At 33.4% G+C, this 25,856-nt stretch overlaps 4 protein-coding genes across 21 annotated transcripts; 1 reads left to right on the plus strand and 3 right to left on the minus strand.

Annotated features, from left to right (window-relative positions):
- Positions 1-366: 366 nt before the first annotated feature.
- LOC111287527 (uncharacterized) lies at positions 367-8,578 on the minus strand. Of its 4 annotated transcripts, none has more exons than XR_002689995.2 (12): positions 7,731-8,578; positions 7,070-7,186; positions 6,771-6,963; positions 6,358-6,524; positions 6,072-6,246; positions 5,488-5,549; positions 4,610-4,691; positions 3,606-3,663; positions 3,281-3,405; positions 2,533-2,666; positions 2,367-2,437; positions 367-766 (listed from the first exon to the last, which is right to left on the minus strand). XR_002689995.2 is itself a non-coding variant. In XM_022878148.2 (12 exons), exons 1-12 carry the CDS (start codon positions 8,183-8,185, stop codon positions 637-639), a joined length of 1,719 nt encoding a protein of 572 aa, XP_022733883.1. In that variant the 5' UTR covers positions 8,186-8,578; the 3' UTR covers positions 367-636. The 4 variants fall into 4 exon arrangements, 3 of the variants coding, with proteins under 3 accessions (XP_022733883.1, XP_089616165.1, XP_022733885.1); XM_022878148.2 differs by having other exon boundaries at positions 2,533-2,616; XM_089760039.1 differs by having other exon boundaries at positions 2,314-2,437; positions 2,533-2,616.
- A 525-nt stretch (positions 8,579-9,103) lies between these two features.
- LOC111287386 (uracil-DNA glycosylase, mitochondrial-like) lies at positions 9,104-14,784 on the plus strand. Of its 10 annotated transcripts, none has more exons than XR_016341791.1 (7): positions 9,116-9,701; positions 9,831-9,989; positions 10,136-10,166; positions 10,695-10,830; positions 11,744-11,827; positions 12,188-12,331; positions 14,648-14,784. XR_016341791.1 is itself a non-coding variant. In XM_022877911.2 (6 exons), exons 1-6 carry the CDS (start codon positions 9,222-9,224, stop codon positions 12,252-12,254), a joined length of 957 nt encoding a protein of 318 aa, XP_022733646.1. In that variant the 5' UTR covers positions 9,116-9,221; the 3' UTR covers positions 12,255-12,483. The 10 variants fall into 10 exon arrangements, 5 of the variants coding, with proteins under 5 accessions (XP_089616167.1, XP_089616171.1, XP_089616169.1 ...); XR_002689981.2 differs by lacking the exon at positions 14,648-14,784 and adding an exon at positions 12,669-12,804; XR_016341792.1 differs by lacking the exon at positions 11,744-11,827 and having other exon boundaries at positions 9,104-9,701; positions 9,831-10,027.
- On the minus strand, positions 12,526-17,889 carry LOC111287384 (uncharacterized). Of its 5 annotated transcripts, XR_002689980.2 has the most exons (7): positions 16,483-17,889; positions 16,177-16,306; positions 15,592-16,104; positions 14,509-14,992; positions 13,853-13,934; positions 13,607-13,757; positions 12,996-13,134 (listed from the first exon to the last, which is right to left on the minus strand). XR_002689980.2 is itself a non-coding variant. In XM_022877909.2 (6 exons), exons 1-6 carry the CDS (start codon positions 16,510-16,512, stop codon positions 12,934-12,936), a joined length of 1,440 nt encoding a protein of 479 aa, XP_022733644.2. In that variant the 5' UTR covers positions 16,513-17,862; the 3' UTR covers positions 12,526-12,933. The 5 variants fall into 5 exon arrangements, 4 of the variants coding, with proteins under 4 accessions (XP_022733644.2, XP_022733643.2, XP_022733645.2 ...); XM_022877909.2 differs by lacking the exon at positions 13,607-13,757 and having other exon boundaries at positions 12,526-13,134; positions 16,483-17,862; XM_089760040.1 differs by lacking the exon at positions 13,607-13,757 and having other exon boundaries at positions 12,979-13,157; positions 16,483-17,887.
- A 160-nt stretch (positions 17,890-18,049) lies between these two features.
- Positions 18,050-20,870, minus strand: LOC111288134 (transcription factor bHLH111-like). Of its 2 annotated transcripts, XM_022878901.2 has the most exons (7): positions 20,449-20,868; positions 19,445-20,222; positions 19,199-19,330; positions 19,006-19,077; positions 18,843-18,908; positions 18,468-18,506; positions 18,050-18,321 (listed from the first exon to the last, which is right to left on the minus strand). In XM_022878901.2, exons 1-7 carry the CDS (start codon positions 20,733-20,735, stop codon positions 18,151-18,153), a joined length of 1,545 nt encoding a protein of 514 aa, XP_022734636.2. In that variant the 5' UTR covers positions 20,736-20,868; the 3' UTR covers positions 18,050-18,150. The 2 variants fall into 2 exon arrangements, with proteins under 2 accessions (XP_022734636.2, XP_022734637.2); XM_022878902.2 differs by lacking the exon at positions 18,468-18,506 and having other exon boundaries at positions 20,449-20,870.
- Between the last annotated feature and the right edge of the window lie 4,986 nt (positions 20,871-25,856).

The following is a 25,856-nucleotide window of genomic DNA, read 5'->3' on the forward strand; positions in this document are numbered from 1 at the left end:
AAAAGGAGATAATCGACTAGCAGCACAGTAAACAAGTGACGCACAAACGGTGAAATTAACGACGATTGGTGGGGGCAACAGTACACTTCATCATAAACTGGATTTTGTTCTTGTATTAGCTGGGTTGAAATAAGTTAAAAGAGAATTCAAAAATGTTGGGGAGAGAAAATAGAAGCCAAAAAAAGTTTTTAAAAGAAAATGAAAAACGTCACGATTTTGAGCAAAAGAATAATAAAAAAAATCTCAAAGTAGTTAAAGGATCAACTTTTAAACTTTAAGAGCCACTTTCGTATCAAACTACAGGATAGTTTATATAATTTACCCTTATATATATCAACCCATTCCCAAAATAAGCGTAAAAATGTGTATGCAATAGTCTCCATCATCATGTTAATTACATGCAAGCAACGGTCGTGTTATACTTCTTCCATAGTTCCTCTTTCTTTACAGATCTTCTTGCATGATATCAGAAGTCAAATAACTTTCCCGGATAAATACACAACATTCAAATGCAATAGTGTACCAAAAAAACAAAAACAAAAGCACATCATATATCTCTAAGGCAGCTGGACAAGTTCACTATTCCGCTACGTATGCACTATGGAAATTTATGGCGTGAGTAAAAGAAATTTACATCTATGAGCTACTGTTCTGAACCGGTTGCGAAGAACATCTATCTTCAACGGGCTGAGGGTTCAAGATCTTACACAGAGAACGATATTGCAGTCGAACATTCTCACCAGTTCCAATAATCTTAAGCAAATACCTGCAAGAAAGTCATGAAAGCATGGAGATACTCACCATTAGAAACTAAGCTCCAACTCTGTCTCTGCTGACATGTCTACATATTGTTTCTCTTTTTTTTTTTGTGAAATAAATAAATAAATGACAAGAACAAAACATAACAGAGTTTTATGAGTGTGTTATCTACAACAGATGTGAACAGTCAGTACATAACGAATGGCAAAAGTCATCTCATTATAATATAATTTTTGTTGAGGTAAAAGAGAATAATACAGAAGTTAACTGAGGCAGATAAAATTTATCATCTTTTCCAAAAAATTGGCAATGCAACCTTGTATGATACTTATTGCTTTTTGCAACTTCAAAAATTTTTTATTAGAAGTGAATTTCTAAGGAGATTTAAAATGAATTATGCTCAATCATAAAACCTTTAGTTTGTAATTGAGTCGCTTTAGACTACATTTCAGGTAATTTCGGGATTTGGACTTGGAGCATTTCAAGTTTTAAGTTGTTTTAAGTTCAGATTGCTTCAAATCCAGGCCACTCATGTTCAAGACAGTTCATGTCAATGTCGTTTAATGTTTCACGCTCATGTTACTTCAAACTCGGAATCATTAAGATTTGAACCACTTCAGGTTTCAGCTCAGGTTTAGTTGGGTTAGTTCTCAGCTTTTACAGCCTCTACAACGTCATTCATAACTGGAATCCTGTAACGGTGGTTTGAGGAGCACTTTTTCATGAAATTGAAGGCTTTTTAGAGGCACAGTTTTGTGCATGTGTAAGTGTCACGGGTCGAGATTTAAGCTCCGAACCCGCGCAGCTCCGGGACCCGGGCATTCACCCTTCCGGCGTCCCGAATCAGCCTACCTGTCACGGTTCACACCCTTGTGAGGTATTGTCCGCTCTAGCCCACCCTGACCTTACGGTTTTGTCTTACAAAAGACGTCTCACAAGACGGAAGTGGTGTGAACTCTTATATACCCCAGTGACCCTCCTATTATATTCGATATGGGATTCAGGACTCTTCCTTAGGTCCGTGACATTCTCTCGCACCCAACCTCGTGACGCCCTCGTCACGGAGACTGACCACCATGCCTACCTCCCTCGAGGTGCTTGGCGTGGATCGAACGGTTTAGGACTGGCTCTGATACCACTTGTCACGGGTTGAGACTTAAGCTCCGAATCCGCGCGGCTCCGGGACCCGGGCATTCACCCTTCCGGCGTCCCGGATCAGCTTACCTGCCACGGTTCACACCCTTGTGAGGTATTGTCCGCTCTGGCCCACCTTGACCTCACGGTTTTGTCCTACAAAAGGTGCCTCACAAGGCGGAGGTGGTGTGAACCCTTATATATCCCAGTGACCCTCCTATTATATTCGATATGGGATTCAAGACTCTTCCTTAGGCCCGTGACATAAAAACTTGGATAAAGCCCTATGTTGCTACGACTCTTCATTTTCCTCTAAGCACCCGTGTCTGACACATATCTCAACATGGGTATAGAGGTCTGGCCCTCCAAATATATGTAAAAACTTGGAAAAAATTGAACATATCTGTGTCGGACACATACCTGTATCCGACACTCACCTCTGAGTCCATGTAACATAGATCAAGACAACTCACCAGCCATTGAGACATTGGGATGTAATAATGGCTTCCTTCCCAACAAATTTTTCTGATGTCCTCCTGTTTCCCTGTATATTTCAGTGCACATAATTCAAATTTCAGTCTAATTGTCAAGTTGGAAGTCAGAATCAATTTGCAATGAAACAAGCAGCAAAATGCAGACCTTAATTAACACCTTCTCATTCACCGAAAATGGATATTGCACACCCCTATGCAACCCATCATCAGCACCACCATCTCCATTTTCCTTAGGACAAGCATTTGATCAGTGTCAGATTTGAAGTTAAGAACAACTCCCTAACAAATTACATTTGGAAAGTTCAATGCCAGTGATCATAACATAATAAATGGTAATCACTGTAAATGTCCTTTTTTTTTTCTCAAATGTGTCCAAAATTGACTTAAGGTGTTAAGAACTCAAATTCCAGAAGCAACTATCCTATCTGACTTCTAATAAGATGATTAGTCTGCAATGTGCTTTAAGTCATCACCATCCTGAAAGCAAATAATTTTGAGGCTTCCACATGCTACCCTACATGATAGGAAGTCCAAGTACACAGCAATCAATTCACACCTAAATTCGATGTTGAGAGACATTATCACATCAATGCTAATTGTTTTCTTCTACCACAATGAAGTAAAACAAGTCAAATAACTGCACTTCCGCCATACCTGTTTTCATAATAGAGACTATATTTTTCAGATAATAATCAGATTCCAGGAAATAGTCAGGCTATACTTAGTAAAATTCTTGCAACATCTTTTGCCCATTTGGAACATCCTACATCCATCTCTTCTTATTACCAATTGCAAAAGAACTGAGAGTTTAATATCATTAACGCTTATGACAGTTTATGCATGCATAACAAAAGTTTGGAAGGATTGTGTGAAGAAGTTTATTTAGAGTATACCCTGCTCGATCTTCTTGATGAATCAATTTGTTCACCCATATCCTTTCGTCGTTTACGGAGAACTGCATTATGGAATAGCCTTCGATTATCCTCTTCTTTCACAGCTGCAGCAGCAGCTCTTAGAGCTGTTGAACAAGGGTGAAAATATGAGAAATGGGGAAAAGAAAAGAAAGAAATAAGAACAAAGACAGAAACACACACACAGAATCAAATGGCTCAAAATGGAAAAAAAGAGTGAGGGAGAGAGTGCAAGACAAAATGAACGGAGCATAGCAAAACTAGGCAAAAAAGGCCAGAGAAAATTAAAGTAGCTATCAGAATGTACCAATATTAGGGATCAAAGACCTAGAGTCAATGTCTGCACTGCAAAGCGTACATCTTGACTGTGATGCAAACAATAATTGTAGTTACGGTTCTTGTCTGTTCCCATCTAAAAGTAATAAATCCATTGTAAACAGTAATGTAAAGGAAACAGCAGTGAATCTAGCCACAAAATTCATAAAAGCAGACAATGTCAAGCACAGGTATGTGTACAAGCATACATATCAACAAATATTAGATGATGCTAAAACAAAACCAGCTTTTATAAGCCACAAAATGACAGGATATCTCTTTCCTTCAAAAAATTTTGCCAGACCTTCTCTTGACACTTCTGATTTATATTTAATTCCTTTAACCTTTATGAGTTAGCTTATTGCCTAATATGAATTTCACCCCATTCTTTAACTAGACTTAAGTAGACTTTGAAGTGATAAAGAATGTATAAGGTGATAAAATATAGTTCAATTTTACCAACAGATAAATCATTCTAGAAGGATGGATTTGGTGTGCTCACGCACCTGCATGTTTGAGAAAACCAACATTTATTGATCTCACTTGTATCTTTAATATTCTTTCCAGAAACAATACAGCTACTTCCAACAAATTGAAAAACTTTTGATATAAAAGGTTTTAGTTTTTTTCCTCAAACACATGAAATACAACTGCCTCCTAGCATACATAGAGAACTGAAGTATTGGTTAAAGTTCAAATAAGTAGGCACTAGCCTCTGTCTACCTCCCATTTGCTCTCTTTTCAAAGAACAAAGAGGTCAGTAGTGGTTGGCCAAAGACCATTACATGCTTTTAAAAAATCAACGAGATGCTGATTTTTTTTTTTTTTGTCAAATAATGTGTTCACCCTCTAGTTTGGAACTCATCCTACAGTTAAACAATGACTCACCCTCTAAATCCCCAAAAAAGATGAGAATTGTCATTTTAATGTGAAATGCATGCAACTTGAAAACAAAGTACCATTTATGTTCTCCTTAATAGAAGATATCCAGCTTACCATATCAAGGACCCTCTTTAGCATGAGACCACCAAATGAATGTCCACAAGAAACAACCATAGCATCTTCAAGGAATGCACCACTAAGCATCAAGGAAAAACTCAAAGTAAGAAAAGGATACATTAAGTGTCATATAAAATGCATGAAAACAATTTTCTTGCAAGAAAACCTCATAAATGTATAGCATCTGTAATATCTTTTTCTTGAGAAAGAAATAAAATTGATCCAATCTGCATTAAAAAGGTCAAGAAGTTGACAAAAATGATTCTAAAAGTCATTGGATATAAATATAAAATCAAAAGTATGAGCTTTTACTATTTCTAATTAATTAAGAGAAAAAGAAAAACCTCTGCATGTATGTATTTGTATGTCATACATAAATAAACAGAGTAGATCAACAAAGTATTCCTTCCATGGAGCACGTGCAAAGAGAAAGGTATCAACATGAATGTTTTTCCTTCTTACTAGTTTTATACAAGTATCTAGGTTCATTGTATTTCAGAGTAAGAAAGAGTAGAAAGGCTTAAAAAGGAGAATGCATCATAGAAAGGGTGGATATAGTGCCGATTAAGTATAAAATGAGATAATCATGTTTAAGGTCTATTGTACATGAGGGCAACTGGCCTAGAAAAGCCTATAGAAAGATCTGAGTTGATGGAAGATGCTCCAGTCCAAGGTGGAGGGAAAGACTAGGGAAAACAGGGATGGAGACTTTCAACAAGGATTTACTTATGCTGATTCACTCATGATATGGTTATAAACAATTTTATCAATACTATGACATGCTAGGGATACATTTCAAACAACAGCTAGACAAGGATACCAAGTAGCTTAACCAAATGCAAAGACAGAATCTGGGTGAAAGTGAGACAACTTACGACAAGGGATCTGAGAGAACACTTCTTAATGAAGGCTCCTTATTCAAATTGTTTAGAAGTCCCTGGGAATCCAAAATTCATAATAAGGTTGGATAACAAGAATTGTAGCCAAAATATGAAATTCAAAACTGCAACTTGCAAGCTACGAAAAGAAAAGTAGGTTCATTTACGCAATAAATTGAACAGTAAGGATATAAGCAGAAAACAAAATAGCAATCAGGAAACTGTTTTCAATAAACTCAAGACCAAATAAAAATGCAAATCAACACATCAAAATTCATTTCAATCAACCACCACATGTATTTGAAAACCTTGACTAATAGAAAACCTATAGAAAGTCAAACATTGATTTCCTAAATAAGAAGAGAAACAAGTCAGACTGGTACAACATAATTTTATACATTAAATAAATTTTCAAAATCTGCAAAGGACTCTTTTCAACACCTCAAAATCAGTGAAAAGAAAAAAAAAATTACATTAAATGAGACACAGGGCAATTTACCATGACTTTCCTTTTTTTTTTCTATAGTCTATTTTTTCCACCTGAGAATCATTGCATGAAATGCTACAAAGTTAGGACTTACACAAGTATTGTCAGAACGATTGGACACTACATCTTCTTCGGCAGAGAGTTCATCCATAAACTGGCTAACAGATATTGGTACATAGCTTTGTGGAATTACATGACCAGCAGCTGCAACTGGAGAGCAATCTAATACAGCATTGCCCTGTGGCATAAGCCTAAATGCAAGTGATGTCCTGAAACCAAATGCTGAAAAGGGTTACTCACTTCAGTCAAGTAGTGCAAGAATTGAAGAACTTTACTACCACATTGAAACCAAAGCAAGAACCAAACATGACTACATATACCTGCCACCATTATTAATGCCCGACAGGTACTCGGGAGCAGCTCTATATGAAGCAGCAGGACGAAGACCAGCGGTGGCATGGCTAAGTGCCTTGCCAGTAATAAGCAACATATCCCCAGGAGCCAATCCACCATCTGCTAGGTACCAACGGCCATTGGGGTCACAAACCTAAGGCAGAAGATATTTAACATATATGCCCAAAAGGATCACATAATCAAACATTTCCAACAAAATATGCATACATAGGTGCATGCATGTAAGTATATATCCCTACTTCTACATGTGTTTTTGTTTACAGAAACATATATATATATATATATATATATATATGCAAAGTATCAGATTCACAAAAAAGCACTTGATTAAGGAAATTTCCTAAATCAAAGAATCAACATTTTTCTGCCAAAAGAAAACCTGTAGACCGGGACCATCAGAAGAAATCAATGTCAATAACCCCTTCTCAACTTCACCACTCATTCCCGGCTTTCCTCCTCCAATAGCCCCCTTTGCATTTTGCAAAGACACATGAGAGTAGTTTGCAACAAGCACCGATGAAGACACCTCATTAGCAGGTAACGGAGTGTCATCAAGTAAATGATTGAACACACTGCATAAAATATATTTTGCAATTTGATATATTACCAAGGTGGAAGGCAGAAAAAGAAATAGGAGCAATTAAATACCAATAAATAATCCATCATCACCATCCTTACTCGCTTCGCAAACGAAGGTGCCTAGCTATTGCACATAAAGCAACACGAGCAGCCTTCCCCATGCACCTAAAAATATCAGCCATGCATGGTGGACATGAGTCCCAATCTTCCAAAGCCCTACCAGAAGAAAGTTAATGATGTGTCACCACTTTGCCAAAAAATAAAATAAAATAAAATAATCATAATAATAAAAGAATTAGATTAAAAAAATGTAAGTAGACACTCAAATAAACAAAAATAAGTGATGAAAGCAAAAGAATTAAATGTAAAATACTTTTAAAGTACTGCATATAGCAAAAATTCACAGTATGGTAGTCCTAAATATTATGCATCGACCCAAAGACTTGACTCATAAGTGGGTATATAACCCGCATCAAGCACCATTAAGTGCAAATCCATATAGTAAAAAAAAGGAAGTTTTCAGTTACAAAATTAGCAAAGCAATCACTGATAACCATATTCTAGCAATTCATATATGCATGAATAAGGAGAAATCCTACTTTGGAGAAGCTTTCGACTGCTCAGCCAAGCAATTGGCAGGAGATTAACATAGTCAAAAAGTTCCCAACAAGAACAAGGCCCCAAAGATGCAGCAGAACCAGTAACAAGTAAGCAATTGGGGCACTAAAATTTCAAGAAAGCGAACAGAAATAGCATATACCTTCCAGCCCTATACATATAAACCCCGCGGCTTCCTTTTCCAACAGTATTTACCCTATTCCTAAAGTACAACCGTGCAGCTTCCAGGCCGCACCGCATCAATGCGGCGTCATGGTTCTCAAACTCAATAACCGCCGCATTATGTCTCATCAAAGACCCCGAAAAAGCCTCCACGGCCCTGACATAGGAAGCCGAAGGGGCTCCATCATAAGGAGAAATATCAGATAGCCGGACTCTGGCGAGTGGAAGTGGGGCGGTCCCCATCGTTACAAGTGGCTCACTGGAAGGATGGGCGGCGGAGATTGGAACCGCGACATGATCGAGGGGCTGACGTGGAGGAAAAGGGAGAGGGGATTGGGTGGGAGTGGATGTAGGGGATCTAAGTGAAGAGGCGGACGAAGGAGGTGGAGGAAGAGGAGGCTTCGGCTGCGGCTGCTGCATCGTCACCGCTACCATTAATCATTCTGAAATGTGAAAAAAGAAGAGTACGGTTGTGAATTAGGGTTTCGGGACAATCATTTTGGGGAAGACGGTGTTTTGCTTGGAGTTTCAGTTTCGGTGGCGAGTCGACAAGGGAGAAGCCGCCGCCAAACTCAACTCTCAAAGGCCAAACAAACGGCCGCAATTGTTTTTTTTAATCTTTTTTCCGTCAATCAGAATATCTGAGCGGCCACGGACGTCAAATCCACGAAAGAATTACGGGCGAGGAGATTCATCGGGTCATTGGATTCGGATAAGGTCCAATTTCGTCTTTGTTCAAAACAAAAGGCTTTGACCTGCCTTTGGAAAGTGGTAAAAAAACAAAAGGCAGTACGAGAATAAACATTAAAAAAAAAAAAAAAAAGTTAAGGCAGAAATTTGATATATTCTAGTTTCTATTTTTATATAATATAGTATTTTTTTTAACTCTTATTTAGAATATATATGAGTAATTTAGGTATTTCAAATTGAATAAATAATTTAGATAAAAATTAAAATTTGGATATTTAATTTAATTTTAAATTTATCTATCATATCATTTTTATCTCAAATATTTATACTATTTGACATGATATATAACTATAAATTTTATATAATATTTTATTTATAAATTAATTGATTTATTCATGAATTCATAGATTTTTTTTAATTTATTCAATAATTATATGTCATATAAAAACTTGAACAAAATTTAACATATATATTTTTGGATTATTTGAATCCATGACAATTAATGTGTATTTAAAAATAATAAAAAATATATGATAAATAAAAATTAATTAATTAATAAAAATAATCAATTATATATATAATATTTCATAACATTATAACAAATAATTCAATATTATCAATTAAAATAACAAATGATTTTTTTTTTTATTCCACCTTTCCCCTTCTAATATATCTTTGCTTTTCCAAGAACGAAAGGTCAAAAGCATATATTCCATTCCGCCTTTACCTTCTAACATGTCTTTGCTTTTCCTCCAAATCCTTCCCCACCGAAACACCATAGATGCTCCTTCGTTTGGGTTCCTCACTGTGTTCCCTACAGCTACAGCCCAGACCAATGGCCGCCGCATCCTCCAAAGCCATAACCGATTTCTTCCAACCAAACCCAGCCAAGCGCCAGAAACTCTCCACTGCTTCCGATCATCACCCACTTCCCTCTCTCACCACCCAGCAACAGTCTCGGATGGAGTCAAACAAATGTCTCGCCAAATCAAAACCCAACCTCGAAATCTGTTCCCAAAAGGTGTCGCAGTCCAAGGTTGAAGGATCAGGCTACGTCAAACTGCAGGAACTCTTGGTGGAGGAGACGTGGCTCGAAGCCCTACCTGGAGAGCTTGAGAAGCCTTACGGTACTAACTTGTGCAAATTTGTTGAAAGAGAGATATCCAGTGGCAGCGTGCCCATTTATCCTCCCCAGCATTTGATTTTCAATGCCCTTAATTCCACTCCATTTCACAGGGTCAAAGCAGTTATCATTGGACAGGTGAAGTTCTATAACTTGATAAGCCAGAGAACGGGTTTAATTGATCGCCGTCGCATGAAATTTGATAAAAATTACAATAAAATAAAGCACCCTTTTACTGATTATAGGCATTTGAGATTGTTATTTCAGGACCCTTATCATGGACCTGGTCAAGCAATGGGGCTCGCATTTTCAGTGCCAGAGGGAGTGAAGGTTCCCTCAAGTCTGGTGAATATATTTAAGGAACTTAAGCAGGATCTTGGCTGTTCAATTCCATCTCATGGAAATCTAGTGAAGTGGGCGGTTCAGGTGAAAAGTGCATATAATATCTCACAATGCACCAAAATGTACACTAATAATTGAATCATTGAATGAAAAGATAGATTTCTTCCAATTAGCTTATTCTCTTATTGTTCTAATAAAACATGCTGACATTAATCTTTACCATTTTGTAGGGTGTTCTTTTGCTCAACACTGTTCTCACAGGCAATTTTCTTATCCACACTTGAGATTGTGTTATTATTTGTATGCGAGCTTATAATTGGATTTTTACAACTTTGTTCATGGAATTAAGTTCCTCATTACATTCATGAAAAGATATTTATGGCAATGGTTTGGTGAAGCCTGGTTTACCGGTATACATCATATGAGTTAAAAGATAACTGTTTAACAAGTGTGTATTGCCATAGTGAGTTCATGAAATAAGCAACTATATAACCATTAGGAGAAGTCTGTATGATTCACATTTTCAAAATTAGATGCAGGTACAGGTTTGTCAAAGTGTTATCTCTTTTGGGATTTGAAAGGCTGTGGACATTAATGTAGTTGCATTGTTTGTTTATTTATATCACGAAGTCATTGTCATGTTACACAGTTGTAACCTGTGGAATATTTTGCGACTTAATGGCATCATCTCCAAAGGAGATGAAGCTTTACTTTTCCTTATTGTTATCCCTGCCCTCTAATCTATAGCTTTCATGATTTTTTTTTTTTTTGTTTTCATTTTTTATATAGTTAGGAAGCAGCAAGCTAATTCTCATGCAAAGAAAGGCTGGGAGCAATTTACTGATGCTATTATTAGGACTATCTCACAAAAGAAGGAAGGAGTTGTTTTTCTCCTCTGGGGGAATTCAGCTCAAGAGAAATCCAGGTATGTCTGCTTTTCAATCATAGTATTAATGGTTGAACTTGAACCTTCCCCCCACTTTCCTTTTATATTCATAATTCTAGGATTTTTTTTCCTGTGCAAGTTAAATTGTGCTCTTCAGCTCAATATGAGCAGAATAATTGCGGTCAATATTTTTATCTTCACTCAACTTCTATCTTATATTGACTCACCATTTTAGGGCACTCAACTAGTGTCAACACAACACAACATAGGTGAGGATGGGGAATATGTGTCTGACATGGCAATGACCATATGAACTGGCTTCTTCAAAGCTAGGTGCCTCTACTCAAGTTTATGTTGATCCTAAACCACTAGATTCTCCAGAATTTCTCACCAAAAAAAAAAAAAAATGAAGAAAGATGGAAATTTTGGAGAAGAAAGCAATGAGGCAGTGTATAGTGTTTCGTGGGTTATAGATGACAGAATGAGGTAGCAAGGGGAAGTGAAAGATGAATGATATAAATGGCAGATCTGACCTGATTACATGATTGAGTGGTTTCAGGGGGAAGGGAAGGAGCTAGTTTGTTCATGATTGCATTGCATTCCTAAATTTTGCTAAATAAGTACTAGATGCTAGTGTATTTCATGAGACAATTGTAAGAACTGTCTAAATAACGCTACTTTTAGACTCTCTAACTGAATTTGTGGCTCTGAATTTTGAGTGAGGCATAATGTCAGAAAATCTTACTTGAGTCCATGCAACATAGCTTATTATAAGTTTGAAAAAATAGTGGAATTCTAAAATATCTACTATTATATATATTATTGTTCTATGTATCATACTATGTGCACTGCAACATTTAGCATAAATGTGCGCTATTCCAATAGGGAAACAAAAATATTCACTATGATCATATTGACGGTCTTGTTTAAGACTTCTCTTAATCTATCACAGGTTGATTGATCATACAAAACATCACATTCTCAAGGCAGCACACCCTTCTGGTTTGTCTGCAAATAGAGGCTTCTTTGGTTGCAGGTTGGTATGGTTAGAAACAAGTTTACTGCTTTACGATTTACACACCAAGTCTTCTGGCTTTGGTATATATAATTTTAGTTTTATGGATTCTGAGATGGGATTGGTTGGTTTATTGAGATTGTATTCAATGGTAACAGCAATGGTTTGAACTCGGCATTAAATACAAATACTCAACAGTGACAATGTGCCCTTGTATATTTGTGTGATTGCTACATACACACTCTTGTAGTATTGCGATCTTAATTCTTGCATATTATAAAGATTATTAAGTGTCACTTGTTAATGACTAGGGTTAAGTCCACTTGTGAATTATGATGCTATTGTCTTGATATCTTTCACTTTTTGTAACACTGTAAACAGGCATTTCTCCCGCACAAACCAGCTTTTGGAGCAAATGGGGATTCCCCCTATAGATTGGCAACTTTGATTTCAAGGGTCATGTTTCCCGCGGACAGTTTGTATGCAGACTAATCCATTTGTGTCTACTTGAATTTTGCTAGAAAGGTAAAAGTTTGGGGATTTGCTGTAAAAATTTGTTTGCCTATTTTCAAAGATGCTTATGATTTTGCGTATTTGCAAAAATTTGTCTTGTTCTTTGCTGTATACTTCTCATAAACAATAATAATCAATGGGATCCCTTGCAGGTTGCATGTAAACATCATGTTTCATGTGAAAAGTATTGAACTCTAGATTACTCCTAACCCCAAATAAAGATATCGATTGAAATACCAAAACACTTGGAAATGAATGTAAATATTAATTGATCCAATAAAATATACAATTTATATGATGAATCTCAAAAAAATTTAAATTTCAATCAGCATAATCTTCTGCCCAACAGGTATTCTTTCTTTCCTTTGGGAGTGGGATGGGTGGAGGTTTGGAAAAGAAATAGAGGCATAATGAACTGCATTTTAGCTTTGACCAAGTTTACCAGGGTTGCTACAAAAACTTAGCTTTACAGTGGGAATGCAGAGGAGTATGATATTTCAATACCAGGAAATAGCACGACATGAAAGAGCCAAAAACAATATTTTTATAGAAGTTGGGAAGTGCAAAAAGGCTTTATGGGTAGAGCAGAGTGATTTGGTAGTAAAATCTAATTTTCAGTAGCAACAACTCCAGCAGGGAAAATAGAGGATGCGGCCAGTTCTTCGAACATATTCTGCTTGATGCTCGGTTTTGGCAGCTTGTCGGTTTCTCTTGGCTTCTGCTGCTGCATGCTTCTCTTCTGCCTTGTGCCTCGCAGCGGCTAGTTTATTCATGAGCTTATCATGAGCATGCCCCCTCATCCTTTCAACCTCAACCTGAAAACCACAAACCATGCAGTCTGTGTATGAATTTATATCTAGTTATTAACAACAGAACTTTGTAACTAGCGTCTTAAAAAATGTGTGAGGTAGCAACAGCAAATTACTAGATTTGTTAAACCTCCACATAAAAGCTAGGCAGCAATGACATTCATTTGCAAAAATTTAATAGAGGTAAAAAGGACATTAAGTCTACTGGCAGCTACTTTTCAGTTTCCTATACTCACGGATCAGTTGTACTTTACTATGCTAGTCATATACATCTATACTAAAAAAAGACTGGTATGAGGATATTGAGGATAATCAGTTGCCCAAGATTAGGAGCTTGGCAAAAAAAGTATGAGCTGATCTCAATCTGGTCGTGCAACGTATGACGGTATGAGTCGATTGACTTGAACTTAAGCTAACAGAGTCACCAAGCTGAGCTTGAATAGTAAGCTGCCTGGTCCACAGAATGCCTATTTTCTACCTTAATTAATGCTCATTGTTTGAATCCATACTATCTCCCCTGAATGTTCTTTCAACTCTGCCATTTGCATAATCACAACTACCAGAAGTCAATTAACACTTCTTGTTTGTAACTTTTCCTTGTGATTACAATGAGAATTCAAGAAAACTATCTGCAAGGAATGTATGGGATTTGCAATTTAGGCAATACCAGAAACAACAGAGTGACAACAAAGTAAAATGTATATTGGAAGATGCTAGATAATACCTCAATTTTCCTGATCTCAGCTTCAGTTTTTGCTTTTTGATGGTTCTCCCATGCTTGAATTTTCATTTCTTCACGTTTGAACCTGGATGATTGCCTCATAACTTTACACTTTAAGTTGCAGATGGAGTGTTAACTAAAAACTACCAGTGCATAAGTGTTATGCATATTTTTCTATACATATCAATTACCCTGACAACCAAGTGCCATATTCCAAAAACATGAGAAAATTATTCCATAAAAATCTTACAAGATGCATCTGCGGATGCTATATTCTCTTTCCAAGTCCATGCATCAAATGTAAACACATAACATCACTAATTCCTTCAGATAAACTAAATATATCATATTGCTCATACTTCCAGATGGCAATATGTGAAAAGCTATTATAAAAAAGTTCAGTAGCATTTTTAATACATAAAAGTTGCTAAAAAAAGGCTTTGTGATTTGTGACTTATAGTGTTGTTTAAAACCTAGGCATATTAACAGATCAATGCCATGCAAGTTTTCTCATTGAAAACCATAAACCATGACCATGTGCAATGGTAAGTTATATGCTTAGGATCAATGTTTATGCTCCATAAAATAACCAAAAAGATTCAAAATAAGGGGAAAAAAATATCAACAGAGGCTTTCAAAGTTTCTTAGAAAGAAAATACCTGGCCGTATACTTAGCTTTCTCTGCCTCCTCCCATGCTGCTGCACGGGTTTCAATGACACTTTTAGCTGGTTGTTCTGGTGCTACAGTTTTCAGTGAAGTGGATGCATCCTTATCCTCCTCTTTGCTAACCCATGCAGCTATGTTTGTTTTACCCAACTGGGCCCCAAGAACCATAATTTCTCTTCTTGTTTTCATTTGTGGCTCCTTCTCCGACAACTCCATGTTCAGATCTACATGCTCATAAGGTGGATTTGCTGGAGATGGCACCGCTCTTCTGGGAGTTGATGGCCTGGATGAATTTGGACTGCGAATTGGTGTTGTTGACCGCACAGGAGTTCCTGTCCTTGACGGTTCTTGGCTAGCAATTGGAGTCATTTCTGTTCCCATATCTCTCATGGATACTGATCTAGCTGTTGAAGGAGGAGGAATAAATGTTGTAGCACTATGTATAGACATTGATGAATCATGCTGGCTAAGACTAACTGCAAAAAAATCAACAAATTTCTTAATTAGTACATTGCAAAATTACTACTGAAGCTTCATGTAAGACACAACCTACGTATAGAAGTAGAGATATTTTTAGAAATAACTAAACACATATAGACCAGCATTTAAGTTTAGGCACTTAATTCAGACAACACAACAGTAAGTTCACCAGATCTGCTGTTTGTGTAAAAATTTACATGTTTCCCCATTGTCCGGAGCTGCTTGCAGCTTTAAAAATATACGGATTAAAGATCTAAAAGGCCTTCCACTCCCTAAACTACTTGGAAAAGCAACAAATCTCCAGTTGGTAGAAAGGCAGTAAATCATATTTTGGATCCACCTTTCTCAGTGAAACCAAAAAATGGCAAAATGGCTTGCTAATCCTTTTAAGCTAAGTATGGGCATTAATAGGGTCAGGGCTGAGACTTGTGCCAGCAAAATTACACATATTTGTGCCCAGGAGAGGCTAATTCTCCAATTAAAAGCATGAATGGAGATGCCACTTAAGGATATAAGTGCTAATCCTTCAATCCGAAGCATTTAAGTGCAAATGTAACTAAGCATAAACTAATTTCAACATAAAATGAACCCTTACCAGCTGACTCCGCAACAGAGTTCTCAATCATCAGTACAGGCTTCCCATATGTATCCACAATTGGATATGGATCAATCTCCCAATTTACTAACTTCTGCAACCCATTATCCTTCTTGGCATGATTCATATCAATCCGTTTTGTATCCGGTTCTTCAAAAGCGACCATCCTTTGATCAGGAACTTCAACAACCACCTTAGTAGATGATTGTCTCCCATAGCCAAAATTACCACCTTTTCTTGATCCCACCCCTTGCCCACCCTGCCCTGTCTTTGGCCGATTCGCAGTAGGGTTAGCTATCCATTTCTGAGCATCATCCCATTTGGATGGCGCCGGTTTAGAAAATGGCCCAATAGGAACTCTTTGTGGTGCCCGTTCAGCCTTCTGAAACTCAAAGATCGATGAGGACACACTCATATTATCATGTCCACTATCATAATCTGAACCAAGATGATCCTTTAACCTATGCTCAACAGCATTCTGCTCAGTCACCACATCTACATCTTTGCAACTATCTTCAAGACAAGGAACAATTAAAAAAAAGACCCAACAAAAATATTGAGAAAAAAAATAAAATGAAAAGATACCTATATCATCAAGGCGAGAAAGTTGAGATCTTAAAGCTATTGAAGATTCAACTTCTTGTTCTTGTTTTCTTTTATTTTCTACTCCTAACAGCATAGTCCTCAGCTTGGCAGGCGAAAATCCACCTCCGCCCTACGCATTTTGGATTTGAATGATGGATAAAAGGTTGATTTTTTTGAGACGCCAGCAAATGAAAATTCGAAATTGAAATCGCCCTTTCTTACTTTCTCAATATTAGCAAAGAAACAAAGCATTGGGAGAAGAGAAAGCCAAAATTAAAAAAAAAAATTTGTGTAAAGCGTGAGTACCTGAGGCTTTTGGATTCTTTGGTAATCCATGAAAATGAAAACCAATCAAACTCAAAAAAAAAAAGAAAAAAAAGCAAAGCTATCAGGGGTCCGCCATTGCTAGTAAAAAGAAAAGCAAAGCCATAGTAACTCAAAAAAAAAAAAAAAAGTCGAAGCAATTTTTAATAATTATGCTGTGAGTTTCAGTTTGCGGACCTTGGATGCCAATCACAAGAAAGTGACAAAAATTAATTATAAAAATTTAACATTTCCAAATATATTCCATTTTCTGGATAATGAGCCTTGGATACCCGTCTCAGACAATTTTTTTTTAATATTTAGGCAAATTATTTTTATTTTACGGATTAATTAAATCAAACTGATCTCACTAAATTTAAAATTAAACTGTTTATTAAATTTCTTAAGGAAAGATTCAAAATTTAAACATAAAAAATAGAAAGATTTTTTTTTCTGTATCGCTTCTGAGTTGTAGTCAAAGCCTTATTTGTTTGACCGGAGAAAGACGCTTAAGAGACTGTCAAACTGTTCTTCTCTGCTACGTCAGTCTTAAAACATATGTGTGCCAAATACAATTTGACACGTGTACAAAATAATTTAAGCCTTTTCGACACGTGTACAAACTATTAAACTCTTAATCTCTTGTTTGGACACGGCGCTAGATAAGTATAGCGCTGTGAATAACTATGTAGAAGTAGAATAACTCTTCGTTTGGGTCTCTAAAACCCGACAAGGATGATACTATATGTGTTTATAAAATATTTTCAGATTACGATTTTTTTTATGTATAAAAAATATTTTTTTATTATCAAAATCTAACCTTTGACTTCAAATTTCTTATAATTTTTGAATTTTTTTATTTAACATGATTAGCGTTAAAATACTTACATTTTAGTGGTGAAAAATAATAAATATTTAGTAAAATTATTATGGAAATAGGTTTTGATGATACCTAATTGCCCATTTTGAAACTTAATCTTTTTTCAATTGATTTTGAAATGTGTTTGTAAGTAGAAGTTTTCAAACAAAAAATATTAATTACTATATTTAGTCACATGAAATTACACACATAATTTGATAAAATGAAAGGAGTGAGCCTCATTATGGTTCATGATGATCAGAAGCAATGATCATTTTGAGAGAAAAATTTTGTTCAAATTATATAAACATGCAAAATATTTTTAAAATTTTTAAATAAAACTTTTCAATAAATCAAACCTGTTAAAATGATTCGCATGAATTTATTGTAATGAAGGTAAGTCTCAACAGAATTTGACTATATCAAAAGGTTTTAGAAATTATAATGAACTTACATGCGTCCAAGATTTAGGGTTTGATTGAATTTGTTATTTAATTCAATTGATTTATATAATCATCTTTAAAGATAATTATTGGATTTAAAATTAAAATTTCAATCTTTACTATTTTTTTATTTTAAAATTATGATTTTTTTTTTTTTTTGTAATTATTTGCCTTCAAATACCATGTTAATTAAAAAAAAAAAAAGACAGGTTGATTGAATTGAGTCCATTGTACTTTAAAACAAAACACTTTACTGAATAAGATGCAATTTTAGAAGAAATACTTAACACTGACTGACAATTCCAATTGTCTAATTAAGTTATTGTGTTTTTAAAAATATGATATATGTGAAAGCATGAGGCTTGTTGATCACCTATGCAGGCATCCTTTATAAGTCGGGGTCCAGTAATCTGAACCAGTGCTTTCATGGTAGGCTTGTGGGGTACAAGAGATTGGAACTAAACATAGACCTCTGCTCCGTAGTGCAACCTTCATATCTCCTTTCTGATGATCTTTTCTATCCAAGCTTCCCCATGGATCCTAGGATATATGAACAGCACCAACATAATTAATTAATATATAACCTTAATTTCAGATTCATTTCTATATTTATTTGTTGAGAGCATAAATATATATGTCAGATTTAATGATGTGAGATAATAACTCTATAAAGTGTGCTTTATTACCTTATGAGAGTTGGGCTTCATGTAAAGATTACTCAATAACTGAAAAGAATGCAAACAAATTAAAACCTTTAATCAGAAATATGTATATAATGTTAATGTAAATTTGTTATTATTTTTAGCAGAATTATTTTTTTTTTAATAAAAGAACTCATAATATGAGAATATATTGAGTAAAAAATTACAGATGTTAAGATTTTAACTTTAAATATTAATTAATTAAATTAAATTCTACATTCGACAATGATATGTTTTGATTTACTATGATTTCAATTACTATAATAATAACAATGAGATCTTGTTTTAGTTAATGATTCCTTTCCATGTACTATTCAAGATTTAAAAAGAAACGAAAGATTTTGAGCAACTTTTGATCACCTGCACTTGCTGTTGTAGAAAATTGATGTATCCAATTGCTTCTAGTAGAACAGAAGCCGTATCAGTCTGAAAATCGGCCAACAAATTTGGATCAAATTACATAATTATAATCCGTAGTTAGGTCCACTAGAAAACAAACTTATTCTTAGTGGTGTCTCTCTACCTTTCCAAATGGCGACACAATTTGTTGAAGTGCTGTGATCCTGTCTCCTAGCTTCACTTTTGGGGCGTGCATCTAATAATCAAATTAAGTCAATTTCTCGCCAGTAATTATAAGCACTATGACTACTTTTTTCTAATTATTTTCTGTTTCGTAATGAAATTTTTTTATATATATTATTGTATAATTAATGTACCTTTGCAGATGAAGCTGTGGAATTTTCATGCTTAGGCTTTTTCGACACTCTACTACTGTCAGAAGTTTCTTCATCTCTTTTCTTCTTTCCCTCGTCTGTAATCCATCGGGTTCTTCCATTGCTGTTTCTCGTCTGTAATTGTTTATTCTAAATGGTTAATTTTATACACAAAAGTTTTCACATGAAAAGGAAAAAAGAAGAAAAATTTTCATGTCTGATATGGTGATATAGTAATATATTAATTACCTGCAGAGAATTTGCAGCTTGGAGTCCTTGTTTCTTGCAATCTGATAAATTCAATGGCCTAAAAGTGGGCTTTGATGGATGTATATGATCAACCAAAGGCTTGCTTAATCGGCTGTAAGTTATGGTACTTGTGCATGGAGTATTATGAGACATTGATCCATAAAAGCTGTCAGCTTCCGTTGATATTGAATTGTTAATAAGACTATTATGATGATGATGTTGATACCCATTGCTTTTAGTACCCTTGAAAGTCCTTCGAAAATAGGAAGTTGGAGCTTCCATATCAAGACGTAGAGTCTCCATTTTCAAATCATGATGATGATTACCACCACCGTAACAGGATACGAAAACTGGGTTTTTGGTTGTTGCCATTCCAGAAAACACAGGCAGCCGCTGAGAGTAGTTTTCCACTGGATTAGAAGTCAAAGAGATATGATCATCATGACATGATTTTGCATTGAATTGGGGATTGGCTTGGGGGTCTGGCGGAGCAATGGACCAGTTGCTGACCAAGTTGGACAACTTGGTTAACCTTTGATCACTTTCGATTGAACTCTGATGATCATCATGATCAGTACTCGTGTCGTATCCATTTAAATTTTTTATAAAATTGTTAAAAAGTGAAGAATCTGGGAATTCCCAATTGCCATCAATTTTCTTCAAGTAGTCACAACAGGATTCAAAGATTCCAGCTGAGGTGCTCTTGGAGGATATTACCTCAAACAGGGTCTCTCCAACATCTGGACCGTTGCGTAAGTCTCCGTTGCTTCGCACGCTTCTGCCAAAACAAAAGAAACTTCCTCTCATTTTCACCTATAAATATAAATAAATAAATAAATAAATAAATTTATTTATTTATTTATATGAGGCTGGAGGCTACCCCTGGTGAGCAGGCTGCTGGTTTTAATTTTGTTTTGATAAAAGATTATCTTCTTACTTATATAAAATTGGCTCTTTTTTTTTACGTCCACATGGTGCAAGTTGTAAACAAAAACAAAACTTACGATAAAACATGGCTCCAAAGATGATCGTTATCCGAAGCATGTTCTCCAATCAAGTCATTGGACGGAGGAGGAACAACAGCTGGTCGATCAACATGGCGGCCGCCGGCGGATGAGTCAAGAGTTAACCCTGAATGGTTGGAAGCATTAGCCAAGGAATTTGTAGATGTTGACACGTCATCCTGATCACAATTAGAAGCAGAGTTGGTAGGGTTTTGATGATGATGGAGCCAAGAAGTAGTGTTGGCAGGGTGAAGATCCCAGGTAGCACTGCTTTCCTCAGCAGCCATATCTCTAGCTAGGCTAGCCAGTAGTAGTGGGGGTGTCTTTCTTTTTCTCTTCTTTGGGTGGGATTTGGAGAAATTGAGGACGATATATATCCTTGGCAGTGAGGTGAGGTGAGTGGGGGTAAATTTAGAAACTTAAACATGAGTGAGATACGAAAATGTCTTGTTCAAAATTTTAACAAAATTTATATATAAATTTGATAAAAAATATATTTTATGTTTAACGTATAATATAAATTATAATATAATAATTCTTATATTTTGTATTTTAAATACAAAATAAACAAATTGAATTGTAGTGAAGGTTCCTTGGTAAGGTTTGATCAACAATGGGGAGACAAAAATCAATGCAAAGTGAGTTTTTCCACTAAGTTGGTGGACAATTATTATGTTATTACTGATAAAAAATTTTGCATTTCCCATACCTAATTTAAACAAATTTTTAGCATGGGATTGGTAGTGTTCCAAATTCCAATATGATTTCCACCCCTTTCTCTCTCTTTCTCTTTTCCCAGTAAAAACATCGTAACCATTATATATATATATATAAATAAATGGATAAGGTTCAAATATATTTGTATAGATTTAATAATTTTAAATATGATACAGTAACATGAAATAAAAATGACATAAAAATATATTTTAAAAAAAATATTTTATATTTATTCGTGTCGACACAAATTTTGACACGACACTATTTGTGCGTATATATGTTAATTAATCTAAATATGTGATACAATATGAATAATACATTTAATCTTGTCATATGACTATAGTTTGAATATATTTAATACACTTAACATATTTTTATATTTATTTTAATTTAATATAAATAGATAAAGATTATTTTAATTTTTAATTTTTTAATTATGATACTTAATTAACTATTGAATATTATAAAAGAATTATTTTAAACATTTAATTATGATACTTATTTAACAATTATTATAAAATTATTTTTTATATTAATAATATAAATACAATATAAATATTAATATTAGTCCTATACGTTATTATTTTATCTTTAATCTTTAATGGTTTATCATTTTGAATTTGATATTAAAAATTAATATAATTATGTAATATAAATTGAAATTTAAATATATATTAAATGAGTATTAAATATTTTTTATTTTTTAAAATGTAAATATTTTTTATACATTAATATATCAAATTTATTAAGTTGTAAATAATAGATAATTTATAATTATTTATTATTTTAGTTGTGTTTTTGTATATATTATATTAATTATGTTTATTTGTGTATATTCGTATTAATCATATCAATTCATATATATTTATATTATTTGTGTTTATTTGTATTATATTTAAATTAATTAATTATATACGTATTATTTATGTCATATTACATATAACATATATTTTAAATATATTATATTCGTATTTAAAATTTAAATATATTTTATAATTGATATTATAGATATTTTTTAATAATTTATATCTGTGTCGAATATGATAAAGATGTGACACGAAAACAGAATTGACAGGTCTAGCATGAAACCACTGGTTGGTACAGAATTCAACACAAATAGGGAGCACATATTGGTTTCTGGTTGAAATGGGTGGTTGTTATCTTCTAGTATTCAGTGGTACTATAATTATTGGCAATCTGATTTCTCTACCACTCTAAAGCTGTCCATCTAAAATGGCCATCAATTTTTTTGGGGTCAAATAATAATGCTAAAGAACTTTCTTTTTTCTATAATGCTAAAGAACTTTCTTTTTCTTCCTCTAAAGAATTAGTTGACTAATTATTTCTTCTTCCTAAATGGTCAATATAAATTTCTATACCATCCAACTTGTCGTGCAAAAAATAAATTACAATAATTAGGATTTTAAATGCTAACAAAAATAAAAAAAGCAAATTACACAAAATTTAAATAAAATTTCTTGAGTCAAATTCTTAGGATAAATTTTTTTTTTTTTACGATACATGGTCAAGTAACAATTATTAATGGATAGATTAAGAGAAGCTATCACATAAATCAATAAGTGTACAAAATTCAAAATAGTTTGAATTTTTTATAATAAGTGTTTTTTTTCATACAAAATTCGCATAGATTATTAAGTGTTTCGTTTTTATTAAAAATTTAAAAAAAATTAAAGAATTAAAAATTTTCAATGTTTTGGAAAACAAGATTTCACCCGGAATGGAAAATTTTCTTACCTAAAATTATTGAGAAAAAAATTAAACTAGTTGCCGTTGCATTTTATAATGAGTAAAGCACAATATATGTATACCTCTCCACTTTAATTTAATAATATATATATATATACACACACGCGAAATTAATTTTTTACATTAATTATTAACATTGAATTACCTTTTATTTGTGTCGAGCAATCTTGACGAGGCCAAAAATCTAAAATTATAAGATCAAAACTCGATTAGAAGCTAAGGCTAAAGGATTCTTTGGTGCTTATGTTTCGATGTTCAAGTTAGTGTTCGAGAAGAGAAAAAATGAGAGAATAAAAATTGAATGCCCATATTTGGTATGAAGAGAGTTACTTATATCTATAAGATGAGAATTTCGAATTTAAAATACCTTAAATCTAAAAGTTGAATCTAGAATTGATAGTATTGACTCGATTTAATTTGGTGACAATCTAATTAAGAGGTGGTAAATTAAGATTCTTATGTATCTTCTAGTAAAAGATCAAAGACCTGATGTGAACTATAAAAATTTAGGTTGACCTATCATATCAACTCAAATTAAAATGACAAAATTACCTTTACTTTATCAACGAGTCACTTTCTTAAAAAAAAAATTCATACTACCTTTATAATCACAAAAAACCCCTAAACACCCTTGATTAGCCATATGAATAAGGAAAGCTTTTACCTAATTAATAATTACAAATTGTTCACCACTATAAATGGTTTTTTCCTCATAGAATTGTTGAAGACTACACTTGTCATATCCATTCATACTACTAAGAAATAGGAATGCTAGTGTAACTTTACACTTGATTTATATAATAATTAAAAAAAATTACATTCAATAATTTTAAAATTTAAATTTTAATATTTACAATTTTTTTTTACATCAAATAATACGATTTCGAACCGTAGAATTGAGTTGATTTTCTATATACCTTATAAATCTTGTTTCATTTTTTCTTTTTAAGATTTATAGTCCGAGTCCAAAATCAGGCAATGCAATACAAATACTGAATGCCCATTAGAGAAATCTATATTGTCGTCATTTCTTACGTTGCCATCTAAAGGGACTAAGATTTCAATTGGAATTATTGGACATTTTGGTTAAAAAATTGTAGAGAAATCATTTTGGAATTAATTATTGTTATGTTGTTCTTAGTTCTCATTTAGATTTCATCACTCTTTCAACTTAATGTGATTAAACTCACTGCACCATCAGTTAAATGTAAATATTAATTTCAAAAATGTCAAGTTAACATAAATTTTTCATTAATTTTTTTTTCAATCACAACTATAATAATTTTTTTTAATCGCAACTACAATTATTTTTATATTTTTTTAATCCCAGCTATAATATTTTATTTTTTTAATCGTAATTATAATAATAATTTTTTTTTTTAATTTCACCGTTCATCCGAATGAAACCTTAATCATTTGGTAATTATTATTTAATTAAGCAAGCAAAAACACACCCACAACTTTACTAAACAAATCATACAAACTTTTGCTTAATTATTCTTTATTATGTAGAGTTTTTAATTATCATAAAATAATTATTATTTTATGTAATTCTCAAAAAGTATCACCTAATTTTCAGCAATATATAAATAAATATAAACACTAACTAATAAAGTTGGTTAGTGGAATTAAGACTCATGCCTAGAATTAACCCTCGCCTTTTTTTTTTTTTTATTTAAAAGTTTAGGTTGGAAAAGGCTATTTCATTAAAGTTTTAATAAGGATTTAAATTGAATTTACATATAGTCAATAAAAAAAATTACTTGCAGCAGAAATGAAGCGTAAACCTTATAACTTACGCAATCCAACCAACCCGTTCATGAATTAACCCTTACCTTTGATTAATGAGAAAATTTACAAACAGCAAAGCAATGTTGGATAGGGTTGTATATTCAACTAGTTCGATTAATTTCGAATCAAATTATTTAAAATTAAATTAATCAAATTATGTTATTTTATTTTTGTTAATCAAATAAATTTTTTTAATTTAAAAAATTGACCAATCAAAATTAATTCAATAAGTTCGGTTCTTTTTTTTCGGTTAATCGAATAATAAAACATATTAAATTTTAAATTATTACGTTCTTATATTTAAAATAAATTAAATAAAATCATTCAACAGAAATATTCAAATACCAAAGTATTAAGTTAAAACCTTTGATAACTCGAAATGAAATGGATAATTTCATATATTTTTAGTTATATATATAGGTTTAATTATATTTTGATTAAAATTTTAGTTATTTCAATTAATTCGATTTTCGAATCAAATTAACCAAAAATCAAAATTTTTTTAAAATTATTTTTGATAACTGATTGAATTTAATTCAGTGACCGATTGATTAATCAAATTAAATTAGTTCGATTAGTTAAAATCGAATTATGAACACTCCTAATGTTGGACAGAGGACAACAACTTCCACTTTGTTAGTGGACTTCTTATCTTATTGGTTTTTGTCTAATTCGCCTAATTATTGGTGAATTTTGTTATTATATCGATTGAATTCTTACCTAAAATGTTTGGAAACTATTGTCCCTAATTTGTACTTACTAATTATCAAAACTAACATGCATATACATATTTTATTCAAATTATTAGGAGAAATGAATCAAATGCTCTCCAAATCGAGAAGCAATGCTTGTTTTGGTCACTGCCATGGATCCTGTCTGCATTTTCTTTGGTTGGTTTGGTCCTCTCCTAGGCCTAGACTTGGTTTGCTTTGTGAGCCACCACCACATATCTCATTTCTTTGCTTTTTTTTTTTTTTTTTGGTGCTAGTAACCAAGGAAATTTGCAACACATTGATCACAAGATTAGAATAGTTATGGAATTATTACCAATCCCTGATCATGTTAAGGATTCATGACCCAAAGTTATTTTGCGGATTAATTGGTTAATAACTCTAAAATATTGGAACCATTGG

This window comes from Durio zibethinus, chromosome 4 (genome assembly GCF_047325235.1).
Source record: "Durio zibethinus cultivar Kanyao isolate XHJ-2024 chromosome 4, ASM4732523v1, whole genome shotgun sequence".
In the NCBI taxonomy this organism is placed as follows: domain Eukaryota; kingdom Viridiplantae; phylum Streptophyta; class Magnoliopsida; order Malvales; family Malvaceae; genus Durio; species Durio zibethinus.

Bases quoted from the DNA above. Each gene is read 5' to 3' on its own strand.
- LOC111287386 (XM_022877911.2), top strand. From the start codon at position 9,222: ATGCTCCTTCGTTTGGGTTCCTCACTGTGTTCCCTACAGCTACAGCCC. The intron at 10,167-10,694 runs GCAATTTTCTTA...TTTTTTATATAG, and splicing joins GCTCAACACTGTTCTCACAG to TTAGGAAGCAGCAAGCTAAT. The intron at 11,828-12,187 runs GTTGGTATGGTT...CACTGTAAACAG, and splicing joins AGAGGCTTCTTTGGTTGCAG to GCATTTCTCCCGCACAAACC.
- LOC111287384 (XM_022877908.2), bottom strand. From the start codon at position 16,512: ATGGATTACCAAAGAATCCAAAAGCCTCAG. The intron at 16,307-16,482 runs GTACTCACGCTT...CAAAATGCGTAG, and splicing joins AAAGAATCCAAAAGCCTCAG to GGCGGAGGTGGATTTTCGCC. The intron at 14,993-15,591 runs GTAAGGGTTCAT...ATTTTTTTGCAG, and splicing joins CTCTGTTGCGGAGTCAGCTG to TTAGTCTTAGCCAGCATGAT.
- LOC111288134 (XM_022878901.2), bottom strand. From the start codon at position 20,735: ATGGCTGCTGAGGAAAGCAGTGCTACCTGGGATCTTCACCCTGCCAAC. The intron at 20,223-20,448 runs GTAAGTTTTGTT...TTGTTTTGGCAG, and splicing joins CTTTGGAGCCATGTTTTATC to AAGCGTGCGAAGCAACGGAG. The intron at 18,322-18,467 runs GTAATAAAGCAC...CATATATCCTAG, and splicing joins TGAAGCCCAACTCTCATAAG to GATCCATGGGGAAGCTTGGA.
- LOC111287527 (XM_022878148.2), bottom strand. From the start codon at position 8,185: ATGGTAGCGGTGACGATGCAGCAGCCGCAGCCGAAGCCTCCTCTTCCT. The intron at 7,187-7,730 runs GTATATGCTATT...TTCTTCTGGTAG, and splicing joins TATATGTATAGGGCTGGAAG to GGCTTTGGAAGATTGGGACT. The intron at 6,525-6,770 runs GTTTTCTTTTGG...CTTCTGCCTTAG, and splicing joins CTGATGGTCCCGGTCTACAG to GTTTGTGACCCCAATGGCCG.